Raw genomic sequence first — 16,390 nt, 5'->3', positions numbered from 1 at the left:
GATTAGTATCCATGAGGATGCAGGTTTGGTCCCTGGCCTTGCTCAGTGGGTTAAGTATCTGGTGTTGCCATGAGCTGTGGTGTAGGTTGCAGATGCAGCTGGGACCTTGAGTTGCTGTGGCTGTGGCATAGTCCAGTTCTTTAAAATTCTCATCAGGAATTCCTGTCGTGGCACAGCAGAAACAAATCCATTGAGGAACCATGAGGTTGCAGGTTCAATCCCTGGCCTCGCTCAGTGGGTTAAGGATCTCACACTGCTGTGGCTGTGGCATAGGGTGGCGGCTACAGCACTGATTGGACCCCTGGAATGAGAAACTCCACATCCCACGAGTGCAGCCCTAAAAAGACCCCCCCCCAAAAAAAAATCCACATATCATACATGTATCCTATATGACACATATTTAAAAGAATCTGATTTTAAAAGATTGGTTCATACATAATTAAAGACGTATATTCCCCTCCTCCACCCCAAGCCTCACCCCCTAAGTTAGAAGTGCTAAGCAAAGAAGAATATACGTGAAGGCCTGTTAAATATAGGCATCTCTCAACTTCCCATTCTTGGCCTCTTTTCACTCTCAGTGTTCTAAAGAGACCATAGCTTCTTGAAGGGCTATTGCTACCACCATAAAAACAACATCACTCAACTCACCAACCTGTATGTAGCTCCAGCAATTCTGTGAGCTCTAGATGTATGTGAACAAGAACTTTTGAACATCAGAAACATGCCATCTGCCAAGCACCTCAAAAACATTATAGTCCCAGGCACTCATATTTCTCTACTCACTGCTTTAATTGGAGAAAAATAATATAAGAAAACCTGCTAAAAATTAGAAATAGGTCAATTTGTTTTTTGTCTTTTTAGGGCCGTACCCACAGCCTATGGAGGTTCCCAAGCTAGGGGTAGAATCAGAACCGTAGCTGTCGGCCTACGCCATAGCCCAGAAATGCAGGATCCAAGCCACATTGGTGACCTCCACCACAGCTCACGGCAACACTGGATCCTTAACCCATTGAGTGAAGTCAGGGATCAAACCTGAGTCCTCATGGATGCTAGTCAGATTCATTTTCGCTGATGAATCACAATAGAACCCCCAAAACAGGCCATTTTTAAACTTAATTCTGTTAACTCACTATCTCTAGCTCCAATGCTTATTCTAAATTGTGTTAAGTAAAATATCAGTGATAAATATCTTGTGAATATAAAATTACTTATTCACTAAGAATCAAAATATGCTGACAATAGCATGCTGCTGCTTATGCAATTGTCCACTCAGTAATTTTTGATTTCTGGAACAGCCCGAAGCCATTTCCCCTATAGATTAAATTTTAATCTCTGTAGTTAATGGCATCTTCAGCTACTCCAAATACCCACCCTGAGGTCAGTTATCTTTGACTCCTGCCTCCCTTTCACCACTACCTCCTATTCAACTGGATATAAATCCTTATTCATCTTGCTTCTAAAAGATGTCTCCAGTTCATGTCCTTCCACTCCCACTACTGATACCACACCTTAGGTCTTGCTCTCACTCTCTTCTCCACTCAACACATACCTCAAACCAAATTCCCTCCCTGCTAGAAACAAACAAACAAAAAACAAACACAAAACCCCAGAACCAAAAATAAAAAAAAAAACAAACCCCAACCACTTTGATTTTGCTTTTTTCTCTTGTTCAAACACCTTCAGTGGCTTCTCTCACCTAGAGAATAAAGTCCAAACCCTTTAGATTTTTATTTAAGGCCTTGCCCTATATGATTCTAAGTTGTCTTTCTAGAAAAATTCACAGTTGCTATAAAGAGTGCCCAGCTACTCCTTTCACTAGCCTCACTGATGTGTCTTTATTTCTCTGCACAGGAGGGTCATTTTCACCCTCTCCCACATTTGATCATGCTCTTCTCTCTGCTTTCTATACCACCATCCCTGAACTCCCACTCATGTATTAGACCCCATTTCAAAGATCCCTTATGCTGTAAAGCACCTCATCCCCAGTGATGTCCATCTCTAAGTAATAACATTTCCAACTAAACAGCACTTAAGTTTTAGAAAACATTTCCACAGGCATTGCCATTTCTGATTCTGACAACCATTCTCTAACATGAGGAAACTGAGGTTTTGAGAAAGTTAATAGCCTCATAAGGATGGGACAGCAATGAACTTGGGACTGGAATACAATTAAGCTCTCATTATATTATACTCTTCTGCATCTTCCTTTCCCTCTATGTGTTCTTAAAGCAGTATTTTTTTCTGTACCATTTCACTAAAACTTAGTTTTTTATGGATAGCTTTGTACATGATTGCTTCTCCTATTCTGTATTCTTGAAAGGTAAGGTCTGAGCTGACTATTATTATTTGAATGTCAGGATCTAGTTTTAGCATGACACAAAAGTATAATGAATATTTTTTTATTCTATTAATCAGTTAAAGGACCTTAACTTGCTAGAATATTTTTGTATTTATGGAATAACATATATTTATATGACAAATACAGAAAATAGAGCTCACGTCTCTTCCGTCAAGACACACACATAGAAACATCTCTGTTCTACCTCTCTTAATTATGCATTCCTAGGGAGATGACTATCCAGTATCCTTCCTACTAATCAGACTCCTTAAAGGATGCTGTTTCTATTTTCTCAAATCCTATTTGCTCTTCCAATCTGTGACATATAACTCTTCTGCACCATCCACTTCACTGAAATGACACCGGACAAAGGTCACCTCCATTGCTGCCAAATGCAATTGGAAATGTTAGAGATGTCATTTTTTTAACCATTTCTGCTATATTTGGGGGTGCTGACTCAATGTTAATACTACTCTGATAATTGTCTTAGTTTCCTCCCTGGGATTCCCCAACTTCTCAAACACAGATGACACAGCATTTCTTTGTTTGTTTTGCCTTTATATTCTCTCATTGGATAATATCATATTTGCTAATCTACACATTTAGCCCCACTCACACTTCCGAATTGAAAACTTGGGGCATTCACATAACTACCACTTGAATATTTTCTGGGTACTTAATATTAACTATATCCCAAATGGAATTAACTTCTCAAATCTACTCCTTGCCACCAGTTTCTATAATGACTGGCACCATCTGACAGAAACCAGAAAGTAAGCAAGATTCCTTTCTTTCTGTCCTCGCAAAATCAATCACATGTACTGACAACTGTACCATCCACATATTTCTTGCTCAGTCCCCTCTTCCCCATTCCTACCCTCATTATTATAGTTGAAGACCTCAAAACCTCTCCTCTAGGTAAATTTGTAGCCACCTAATTTTTTTTTTAACCTCTATCTTCAACCTCCTTTAATTAGGTCTCTGCATTGCCTACATGTTTTCCTTTATTGCCTGTATGTTGCTTACAGTTGCCCTCGATGAGAAAACTATGCCCAAATATGACCCTGTCAATTCTGTTCTTAAAACCTTTCAAAACCTCTTTAACCCAGGTTAAATCCTCATTCTGCTAATTATTATGTGGCTGTGTGCAAGTTTCTTCATCTCCCTGGGCACATCCTCTTATCTGCAAAGTACAGTTAATGGTAGTACCTACCTTGTAGAATAACATAATGATTAAATCAATTTCTATTTACCTAAAGTGGTTAGAACACTGCCTGGCATACAGTAAGCACTGCACAAATGTTTGCCATTAATGATGATGATGATGATGATGATGATGATGATGATGATGATGATGATGGCGATAATAACAGTAATACCCAATGTTTTGCCATTCAGTTCCATATGGTGGCTTGGCCCACATCTAATGATACAAGCTCATTTAATACTACTGTCTATATCACACTTCTAGAAACCCCCAATATCAATCCCTCCTTGCCTTTTTTGTCACGAATAATCCTCCTACCCCCATCACCTGATCTCCTATTTAAGCATTCTCTTCTCCATGCACTGTTGCTTAAAACCTCAGGAGAGACCAGGAGCCCTTCCACAAGGCACAGGTGTTTTAAAATATTTACTGGATTGAAATTCTTATTATATACTAATATCAAACCAAATAGGATATTAATATATAGTATATATGTAATTATAACAATATAAAACAATATATATACATGATATACACACAAATACATATACATAGCATTGAGCCTATACTATACTCCAGGCCTTGGGATAAGCATCCCATAGGCATTATAACATTTATTTTTCACAATATCTTTGTAAAGTAGGTTTGTAATGATACCTATTTTACAAAGTATGGAAATGATATATAGAAATGTGAAATAATTTGTTCAACTCACAGCTATTATGAGGGTAGAGCTATGAGTGGAATCCATACCTGTTTGTCTCCAAAGCTCTGTGCACTAAATTATATAGGGCACTGTGAAATTCCTAGCACAGGATTACACTATTCTATGGTCACTAGCTAGTATAGTGCCCAGAACATAAGCACATTATTAAAATAGATACATACAGACTTTATGTAACTACTCCAACTGTAGTCCATGGCGTGGAATACTAAGAACTCCTAGCCCATATTTCTTATCCAAAATGTTTTTTCTTATCTTTTATTTGGATTACATCATGGAAAATATCTTTAAAAGTTGAGTGAACTTTATCCTTAATGATTTTAACTCAGGTCACATAGACATAACCACAACATGAACTGCTTGAGGATGGAGATGATGTCTTAATGAAGTTTTATTCATCTTTTTATCACCAGTCTCTAGTTCAATGCTGGATAGAGAATAGGTCACTAATAAAAGTTTGTTGAATAATAACTAGATGCATTTTAGCTCTGGAAGAATGGTGTTGGAACATTTCTGATGAGTCAGTTTATAATTATATATACTCCTGAATCAACGGAATAGACATTTGTAAACACTATATAATTCAAAAAATATTTCAAGTTGTTTCTGGAATGCATTGTGGGTATATTTTTGTAGCTGATTTGCTTTCTTGATTATGTTCTATTTTGGATAATGTTAAAATAAATTTGTGTTCCCACATATTTTACTTCTGAATGCCTACAATTTTCTGGAATTTAAAACAGAGGTCCAACCAGAGCAAAAGTGAATGAGGTAATGGAGACATACCTAGAATTTGACTTCGCTTATGTAATAGGAAAATACATCTTGGTTTATTCTCTAAATAGATTTCTGTTTTTGAAAGAAGATCTTCACCAGTGTTCCTCAAAACAATAAAATAGGAATGAAATATCTATTTTTACCATTTTACAGTTATATCAGTCAAAAAATTCTGGCCTCAAAATAACAGAAAACCTAATCCAAATGGCTTAAAATATTTTGTGCACTGTTAGCTCAATAACAACAAGTCCTGAGAGAGGACTATTTCTGGGCTCATTATTTTAGCAGATCATCAAAGAGCCAGTAACTTTTTATCTCTCAGTTCTACCATTCTCCAACTCTGGCTACTCTCTTCATGATCACAAGATAGCTATAGTTGCTCTAGTAACACCTCCACACATGGTAACTTTCACAGACAGAAAAATGAACAGATCTGTCCTGGATCTTACTTTAAGTACTAATAAATCTCTTAGAATATCCCCAAGTGGCTTCAACCTTACTTTTTATTACTTATAACTGGGTTACATGACATTGCATAAAAAACTCTGGCAAAGTGGTAGAATTGCCATATTTGGTTTAGACTTGGGATAAGGCCAACCTAATATGAAACACGTGGCACAGTAGCATATCAGTATGGATACTTGAACAAAACTGGCATTTTGTTAGTAACGAAGGAGGGGAGGGGGAAAAGAAGAAATGAATTCCAAGTAGATAACCTACAATGTCTCTAATGACTTTGTGACTTTCTAAAGTCTGTTTGAAAGCATATTCAACCAAAGCAAAATATCTCCTTAGTTAATGCTAAAACAGTCAACCCAAGGACAAAGGGTATAATGATACTCTTTCACACTACACATTGAAGAGTTTTCAATTAATTTTAAAAGGGAGACATAAAGAGAATATAAAAGTACATTTAACTGTTTCACAGTAGTAGGTTAACATACTGTTTGGCTATCAAATATATTACTTTTAAATAGTTCTTAGATTTTATAGTATGTATGTACTTTATAAATTCATATATATCCATTCCATAACCAGCTAATTTGACATAAAGAAAATAGCTTTAAATTAAAATATCAATGTAATTCAAAATATCATATTCTCTATTTCATAATAAAATCTCTTAGGACCCATGTTAATTAAGTTTAGCTTTTCTTGACATGTTTAATTTTTCAGTAAAGCAACATGAGTACTTGTATTTTAGCTAAACACATAAGGTAGGAATCATTTAACCTATTTTTAAATGATTACTTCTTTAGAATTGTAATATATTACATATTCACAGCATGCCGTATCCAATCCTGTCATTTTACTCTGAGACATCTAAACCAGTGCAATTTAAACTACTCTGCAAATGTTATCAATTTCATGAATTAGCATATCCCTCACCTCTGTTGTTTCTTTTGTTACACTGACATTAGGACATTATCCTATGCATTTATGGTTCAACAACCAAAATCCAAACTATTACACTCTTATTATCATTTCTTAACAACTAATATGAAATACGGAAATCAACTGGCCCTTGATTTCTTGATTTCTTTATGGTATCCTATTATCATAGCTAATAAGGGTTAAAAATACCATTCACAGCTGAAAATTTATGGGTGATTACACAAGCTTTTCAGCTAGATTTTATACACACATGGAGTAATTTTACGTAACTGTTTCCTTAATATGAGACTGTATCCCCACATGCATAAATGCCTTTCTGAGACTTATTGATTTAAAAACTGTCATTGAACCTAGTGTTTACAAAATGTGTGTGTGCACCCACATATCACACAGATGTGTGTGTGTTCCATGTATACAGAACAAATTTGTTCAAATTTGTTCACTCCCACACTGAAGAAAAGGGAAAAAAAGATACTTCCACCCAAAGAAGAAAAGGAGATAATGTTAGAGGTAAAGTTTCAGAAGAAATACTAAGAAGGAAGGCTTTAGTATTTTCACTGCAGATGGTTAGGAGCACCTCTGATACCATTAATGCTCTTCTAAAGAAGAATCAACTTCTGTCTAACTTACACACTAGTCCTAACAAAATGGCATCCCCTAAGTACCTGACATACTAGAGAGACAAGATTAGAGTCATTTATATTCAGGGTGCTTTTGGAAATAAGCTATGGCTTTTGGGAGATTTTTGTGACTCTTTAAGCCTAAAGGCTTGCTATTTTTTTCACTAAGTTTGACAAGTAACATTGCATTAAACTTAAGATGCACAGCATGTTATTAGAGACGTTCATATATTGTAATATAATTTCTTATGTGGTGATATTTATCATATTATATAATTATAATAAAATATTATTGACTATATTTAATGGTTGCTTTGTCTAGTAAAGAGTTGCTTTAAAATCCTTAGAGCACAGACTGCAAAGGAAGACAAATTGGGGTCAAGTATGGACTGATCAGAATGCTTTACAGATGCAATACTGGACATTTCATATCTCTGATACCTATTCATGCTGTCAATCCAGCTAATCAGATTTTGACAACCTTAGGGTATGCTGATAGATTAATCTGTGAGCTTCTACAGCACTTGTTATTCTTGTATTCATATACATTCCAGCTAAGCATATATATTCCTGTGCACAGTAACACAAAATACTAGGAACTAGAACAAACAATCCAAAAATTTATATGGAACCGTAAACGACCCAGAATTGCCAAAGCAATTCTGAGGAAAAAAACCAAGCAGGAGGTATAAATCTCCCAGACTTCAGAAAATATTACAAAGCTACAGTGATCGAGACAGTGTAGTACTGGTACCAAAACAGACAGACAGACCAATTGGGACAGAACAGAGAACCCAGAAATAAACCCAGACACCTATGATCAATTAATCCTCAACAAAGAAGGCAAGAATATAAAATGGGGAAAAGACAGTCTCTTTAGCAGGTGGTGCTGGGAATACTGGACAGCTGCAGGTAAATCAATGAAACTAGAACCCACCCTCATATCATGCACAAAAATAAACTCAAAATGGATTAAAAACTTAAACATAAGACAAGACATCATAAAAATCCTAGAAGAGAACATAGGCAAAACATTCTGACATCAACATTACAAATGTTTTCTCAGGTCAGTCTCCCAAGGCAACAGAAATAAAAACAAAACTAAACCAATGGGACCTAATCAAATTTACAACTTTTGCACAGCAAAGGAAACCTTAAAAAGACCCCAAAAGACAACCTACAGAATGGGAGAAAATAGTTCAAAAGATGCAACTGACCAGGACTTAAACTTTAAAATATACTAACAACTTATACAACTCAGCAGAAAAACCAACAACTCAATTGAAAAATGGGCAGAAGACCTGAATAGACATTTCTCTACAGAATATATACAGATGGCCAACAGATGAAAAAACACTCACTAATTATTAGAGAAATGCAATTAAAACTACAATGAGGTACCACCTCACACCAGTCAGAACGGCCATCATTAGTAAGTCCACAAGTAACAAATGCTGGAGAGGGTGTGGAGAAAGGGCACCCTTCTTCACTGTTGGTGGGAATGTAATTTGGCACAACCACTATGTAAAACAGTATGGAGGTACCTCAGAAAACTAAATATAGAACTACCTTATGACCCAGCAATCCCACCCTTGGGCATTTATCCAGTCAAAACTTTCACCGAAAAAGATGCATGGCACCCAATGTTCATTGCAGCACTACTCACAATAGTCAAAATATGGAAACAACTTAAATGTCCATCAACAGATGAATGGATTAAGAAGATGTGGTATATATACACAATGGAATACTGCTCAGCCATGAAAAAGAAACAAAATAATGCCATTAGCAGCAACATGGATGGAACTAGAGACCCTCATACTAAGTGAAGTAAGTCAGAAAGAGAAAGACAAATACCATATGACATCACTTTTTTAAAAAATCTGGAATCTAATATTTGGCAAAAATAATCCATCTACAGAAAAGACACAAACTCATGGACATGGAGAACAGGCTTGTGGTTGCCCAGGGAGACGGGGAGGGAGTGGGATGGACTGGAAGTTTGGGGTTAGTAGGTACAAATGACTGCATTTGGAGTGGATAAGCAATGAGATCCTATATAGCACAGGGAACTATATCCAGTGACTTGTGATGCAACATGATGTAGGATAATGTGAGGAAAAAAAAATATATATATGACTAGATAACTTTGCTGTATAGCAGAAATTGACAGAACATTGTAAATCAACTATAATTTAAAAAATCTTAAAAAAAAATACTAAGATAAGCAGCATTGCTTAACTGTTCGAGGCCATTATTGGATCCATGGTGACTTCCATGATTTTACCAGTGATTTTTTTTTTTAAGTAAACCAAAATAACTGAAAATGACATAAAACCTGACATGGATTCATGTAACAGTTACATGGAGAAATGTTTTTCAAGGAAAAGCAAGCGGTATGTTAAATACTTAACAAATCTACTCATTCATTTAAAATAATCCACTCGTTAGCCTACTGGATCTTTGAAAATAGATGCACTGGATGCCTTTGAGTTAATATTCAGTTAGTTGTCAAAAAAGGAATTTTTTTCTGTTAGTTACATACTCTTCAAAACAATTTACATTGTATATTAAACTTGAAACAATTTTCTAAAGAAAATTAATCTCCAAATGGAGTCTTTTTAAAAATAATTTTAAAATGTCAATGAAATACAATAATAGAAAAAAAATTAATTCCCTATGATGATATAAGCATTTTACAACAGTTTTAAGCAGATGTACATTTCTACACAAGTCTCTCATTAACAATGTAAATTCAGTAACTAGGAACCTGTTACTAAATTATCTATAAAACATTAATTATAATTTACTTTTATGAAAGGAAATATCACATTGGTCCTTACTGCAGACAGAAGAGAGGGAGCTGAGAATGGAATGGAATAAATAATTAAAAGGTCACAAACTAAGAAAATTGTAAAACTCTATTCCATGTTTCTTATCATCATAGACAGCCAGATTGCAGCTAAGAAAGATTTTTAAAAATTAACATTGTACATTGGAACTTCAAGGTAGATGTTCCAACTGAATTCTAAGATGGGAATAAGTCAACTAAAATGCTAAAATCACTGGGGGAGACTGGTGATAGATATATTGCTGGTTGCTTCATCATGAAAGTGTTAATACAAAGAATTAATCATATGAACTGCTGACATTCTCAGAAATACAAAGTAAACCTGTTGCTGAATTTTGATACATTTTTCTTCATTATACATTGTTGACTCAGAACACTTAGAAATTAATTGTTTCATTATCACTCTTCTTTATGAAGTCTTGATTTCCAGTTAAGAAATAAAAGTTCTGACAACATGATACTTGTATCTCTAACTAGAGTCACATGTAAGAAGTATAAATATTCCCAATCTTAGTGAATTCTCTTAGCATTTCTATGTTTGTCAGTCCTAGAGTAAATGATTCAATATATCATACTATTAATTAGTCAATCATTTTATTATTTTTCAGTTAGTCTTCAATTAAATGTAAAATATCTTGAAAGTTAAAAATATTTTATAACATCACTTGCTCAAAATGACCAATGTTTTTTTGGAATAACATTTACTGACACTTTCATGATGCTTATTATCTGCCAGACACTATCTCATTTAAATACATAACTTATTTAATATTCTCAAGACACTATTACAATCCCAGCCTAAATAACTTGTTTATATAACCAGTACTAAGTGGCATATTCAGGGTTCAAACCCAGACCACTATCTCCTTGAGGGACTACATTTAATGGCTACTCTGTCATATCTCTTGAGGGAAAGGATTCAATCAGGGACAGCTATGCATTTGAAAGCCATTGTTTAAACTACAAGCAGTAACAGTTTATCAAATGTGAAAACTCTTTGCTCATTATGAAAGTGAATGTGTGAATTTCAAGCAACTAAAAAGGAAAGTGAGTATAATAAATATGGCAAAAGATTGCACAGCATAAATGTTAAGAGCAGAAATGGTGGCACTTAAATGCTGGCTGTGATTTCACCCCAAGATTACACTCATTCAAAATAAATACATAGAAAAAGCAAATAGAAAATTTAGCATTCAAGGTCATACTATTTAAATTATGTACATCAAAAAATAAACTGAGAAACTATAGTGGCATCCCCCATAAATTATGCCCAAAGATAACTGTCTCATTAACTTTGTTCCAAAACATTAAAGATACTTTATCCTAAAATAAGTAACTGATCAAACTGTTTAAACAATTTTATTGTTTATTGGTCAATAAAATTCACATACTTAAATTTCTATGGAGGAGATAAATCTTTATTAAAGAAAATTTGACATAATTTGTGTTCACCTTTTCAAATAAAAAAGAAGCATGCAGGTTAACTCTATGATACTATCTTGAAGTTAGTCAAAAAGAAAGCATGACTCAATAAATGTGGATCTACTTTCCTTTGAAGGCATTTTGAAAGGAGCAATAGGAGGGAGAGCAATGTGCATCTTCTCTAGAACTGAATTTCAAAAGCTTTATTTGGTCCTTCTTTGAGATGGGAAGAATTAGAAAACTTTTTGCCTTTTATACTCCATTGTGAGATACTAAATGGGAAAATAAGTTCAGGTTATGTAGGTCCCCATGTGGTTTTAGATTTAGTGCAGTTGCAGCCAAAGTGCAAGGAATGTAGGACACAATGGCCTATGTAACTGGCTGCTGTGAACTTTAGTGCAACTTTAAAAAGAAAAGAAAGAAAAACCTTTAGCACATCAGCACAGATCTCAAAATCACTCAAGAAACTTCTCTCAACTGCGTCTGCTGCATTAATGAGATAACACAACAGATCTGCTAATTTAGAATCAAACACTTTGGTGAGGAAAGTTTATTATTACAAACTAAAAAGCCATAGTTTATAAAAGAAACTGCATTGACAATAAATGGTATTCTTCATACATGACTCATCACTATGTGGATAAAAAGCAGCTCAAGTTAAAAAGGGAATCCCTCAAATTTAATTAAATAGCTTTAAAATGGTTTTAAAAATAGTTAATATAGAAAATTACAATATAGGTATTTGTCTAGTATGTCTTAAAATTCTGGTACTTCACCTTCTTTTAAAATTATGATAATTTAATCTTATGACAACCACAGTGAAAAATTAGCTAAGTATGTAAATAATAACTGAGTAAACAACAAAATTTTATCTGGCGCACTTTTTAATCAATAATCTTGTTATTTGACAGATCTTATTTTCTTTGAGAAATCTGCCTTAGTTTACCTGATTATATAGTTTCTGTATAATACATCCAATGTTTAAATACTCAAAAATCAACTACCTTGAGCTCCTGTCGTGGCTCAGTGGTTAACAAATCCGACTAGGAACCATGAGGTTGCAGGTTCGATCTCTGCCCTTGCTCAATGAGTTAAGGATCCAGCGTTGCTGTGGCTCTGCATAGGCCAACAGCTACAGCTCTGATTAGACCCCTAGCCTGGGAACCTCCATATGCCATGGGTGCAGGCCTAGAAAAAGGCAAAAGGACAAAAAAAAAAATCATCTCATTAATATTTTAAAAATACAACTGCTAAAGAAAACATGATTAAGTTTTTCAATCTCTAAATACTTTTCTAGCGAATGAAATCTGTAATGAAACCCAAGACACAGGCACTATATCTAAGGTTTTGAAAATTTTACATTGCTTACAATGATAAAGTAACTTTATCAATTATTTAACAAGGGAAAGAATGATTTCTACAAGAGAATCATAACCCTAACCCTAATCAACACACACAGAATATACAAAAGGATTATATATTTCCACAAAAGTTAAAAGAAGTATTTATTTTTGTTTCTTTGTCAATAGTGATTCAGAAGGTGAATCAAGTTCCTGTGGTGATTCTGTGAACATCATTATGAGCACCAATCATCAATGACACAGTGAAGCACAGAACTGAGGGCTAATACAGAATGAAAAGAAATTTTCCCTAAATATATCACATTATATGTGCATATCCCATGAGTTCTAAAAAAATTATCTTTCAAATAAACTATAACCAGGAAGTTGAGTATCAGAGACTATCTTGGGTCAAAATCATGGAAGGATTTAAATGAGAGCTAGTCCAGATCTCCATCTTACACAGGAATCCATGGCATTTGGTCATTGCCCTCTTCCAAAACACACAATGATGGGGGCTCATGAGTTAACAATATAGCCCACAGATTATTTAAAGCTCTATTACAATCTTCTTAATAAGGTAAAAATGTTTCATCCTTTGAAAATTTCCATACATTCATCTTAGTTTTTACCTATAGAGTGTCACGGGGTAGTCAGAATTCCTTTTCTTACTGATAGCTTTTCAATATTTAATGATAGTTTTCATACCTTCACCTTTCTGAGTCTTTCCACTGGATTTTATAGAATATAGATTGACAATACCCCAAAATTTTCCCTTTCTTTTTTCTTTTCTTGATGCTAGAGTTACAGTTTGCAGAGCTCCATCTCAAAATGCAGTGTTTAGAATGAGTACATTAATATGTGGTCATAGTTACAAACTATAATAGAATTATCTCCCTTATTAGGATACTATCATTAGCCCAATTTAACAATGCATTTAAGTTTGCAGCCACTTTGCACTACCAAATAGGCTGCCAACCAGACCAACATCATTAATTGTGCTATAGATTTTTGGGCTCAAAACCAAAACTTTACATTTATATCTATTGCTCTAAGATAGTATCATGACATCAAATATGTTAATATGAATGCCTACACTTGAGCCTCTGGGATGTCATCTTGAAAAATATCAAGATATGCTATTTGCCTTAGTATCAAACTCATATTCTTCAGTTTTATATGGTATTGAGCTATGCTGACCTACAAGTCAATGTTCACATTAGCTATTATCAAGTCATCAGCTATTAATACTCAATATTAATGTCATCAGCTATTAATACTTAATATTTTTCCCCCAGAGAAAAAAATTTTTGAATGGCAATTTACATTTAAGAAAGTTTGTCTGAAATTTCATTTTTCACTGGTTCACTTCTAAAACTGGTTTTACAGAGAAGAGTATCTCCCTATCATTCTCAACCAAGAATGTTTCTTGATTGTTAATCATGCAGTAAAATTAAGTAGTTGTTCAAAATGCAGGCAATGATCCACTCAATTCCATCTTTAAGGCAGGACAAACAACATATCACCAATAACAAACCCTTAGATTGATGTGATATGCACATATACATGCATGCCATATATGAAATGTGAATGTGAACTACAAAACGTATGCAATCCCATGTAGAAAACAAAGATAACGCTACTTTAACTAAAGTTGTCCTCTTTCCAAGACATTTTTATCTCATTCTTTCCTCCTCCAGGACTATAATTTGCTTTTGAGCAAAGCCTGTGAGAGTTCTGCAAGATCCTAGTTTCCTTAAGTCCCCACCAACAGTTTTCAATTGAGGCTCCTCTAAACCGGCTGCAGCTGAAGGAGTCTGAGTTGTAACCAGCTGGCTTTTCCAGCTCCTCTTCAGAAACACGCCCCCCTCCCCCCAATCGGAAGCAAGAGGAGAGTCCAACCAGGAGAACTTCCACTCAAAGAAGGCAACTTCATTGTAAAGAACATTCCGGTAACCACGTCTCTCCCTCCGACCCTCAACACTAGAACTTGCAGCTAGTGCGATGCCTCCCTCCGGAGCCACCTCCAGCAGGCCAGCTCCGGGTGAGCGCTCGGGTTAGTCAGTGCGCACGTGACGCGCGGTGCCCACATGACGCGACCGAGGGCGGGGGGGGGGGAGGGGGGAGAGAGGAGTGAGGCAGAGAAAAAGTTAAGGAAGACCCGTCAAAGCGCCCGAAGCAATCTGCCCCTTCTCTTCTCTGTCAACTAGCGTCTCAGAAATCCCCAGGGGACCGGGCTTCTGACCAAGGCGTCTTCGGTCCAGCTCCCTAAAGGGAGCCCGCAGTCCTCCACTCGCCCCGCCACCCCCTACTCCTCCCGGCTTTGCTGATGATGCCACTGCACCTTCAACTTGCTCCTTCCTCTCTCATGCCTTTTCCTCCTTCCTTCCGTCCTTCGTTCCCTAAAAGCTCAACAACCACTGCGAGCCGTGCAGCTGACGCACATTCAATTGTCCCAGGAGCTCGCCAGCACCTCCGAGCTCAGACAAGGCCGAACACCTTCCAAAGGGGAGGGGGGTAACTGCGCAAACAAAGTTGCACACCACACCGCAACCCGCCCCTCCCTTCCACTGACCCCCCCCTCCCCCCCGGATCCCCGGCAAAGCTCACTTGCTCTGCCGGACTCACGACCTCACCCTACTGTCGCGCAACACACCCCCTTCCACACGCGAGCCCACCCTTCTATTGTGCCCCGCGCTTCGGGCGGTCCAGCCTCCTGGCAAAGCACCGAGCCAGCCGCTGCGCTCACCTTGCTTGACACACTTGAGCCGGAGGGGGTCCTTGCAGTGTTTGATCACGGCCAGCACATCCCTGATGGTGAGCCCCGCCACGGGGGTCTCGTTCACTTCCAGAAGCAGTTCCTCCGACACCAACTTGCTGCCGCTCTCATAGGCCACCTTGCCGGGCTTCACCTCTCCCAGGTAGGGGAACTGTCCATTCTCGGCGCCCCCCTTCAATTCAAAGCCCAGCTGGCCCTCGGGGTTCCTGCCAATGACACTCTCATGGACTTTGCTAGTCCAATGGCTTTTCTTTTTCAAGCTTTTGGACATGGCAGTGGGGTGAGTCGCCTCAGCCCCTGAGGGCTTCCTTTAGGATAGGGGAGTTGGTGCTGCGAGAATGAGGATGGAGGAGCCAGGGGGCCGAGAGGTGAGAAGAGCAGACTTTGCCTTGCTCCTCTCTCTGTTCGGTGCTTTCCCTCTTCTTTGGATGGAGTGTGGACGAGGAAGGGGGAGGATGACAGGGACCGCTGGGCAGAGGTAGGAGAGCTTGGGTAAGGTTGTGCTGTCCCTTGAATGACACTCAAGGCTGTGGCCCCGCAGCAGAGAAGAGCTGTGGTGGTGGTGGTGGTGGCGGCAGCGACGGCGACGGCAGCCTGTGCGAGCAGTAGCCGAGCTGGTGAGCGGGTGGGGTGGGGGTGGGGAAGGAGGGTAGGGATGCCGGGGGCCACTCCTGCGTGGTGCGAGTGGGAGCGCGCGCGCGCGCGCCTGAGTGTGTGTTGTTAGCTGATATCCATGGTAGCTGCAGTGGCAGCGGCAGGGTCCGCGCGCGTGTGCGTGTGTATGTGTGCGCGCGTACTAGTTGTAATGTACTGGCAGCAGGGGAGGAGGCAGAGGGCAGAGGAGGGGGAGGGAGCGGGCTGGAGGGGGAGGAGGGGCGCGCGCGCGCCGGGTGGGGAGCTGCTTCGCCGCTGTCTCCGCTCCCTCCCTCCGCGGCTT

At 37.7% G+C, this 16,390-nt stretch overlaps 1 protein-coding gene across 1 annotated transcript in view; it reads right to left on the bottom strand.

Annotated features, from left to right (window-relative positions):
* Positions 1-16,268, bottom strand: part of MAGI2 (membrane associated guanylate kinase, WW and PDZ domain containing 2) — a 1,320,860-nt gene extending 1,304,592 nt beyond the window's left edge. The window contains exon 1 of the mRNA XM_047751755.1: positions 15,424-16,268. Within this exon, the coding sequence (XP_047607711.1) occupies positions 15,424-15,724 (301 nt within the window). The 5' untranslated portion in view covers positions 15,725-16,268. The remainder of the gene's footprint in view (positions 1-15,423) is intronic.
* Positions 16,269-16,390: the final 122 nt, after the last annotated feature.

This window comes from Phacochoerus africanus, chromosome 11, assembly GCF_016906955.1.
Source record: "Phacochoerus africanus isolate WHEZ1 chromosome 11, ROS_Pafr_v1, whole genome shotgun sequence".
Lineage (NCBI taxonomy): Eukaryota > Metazoa > Chordata > Mammalia > Artiodactyla > Suidae > Phacochoerus > Phacochoerus africanus.
This window is presented reverse-complemented; position numbering and strand designations above follow the sequence as displayed.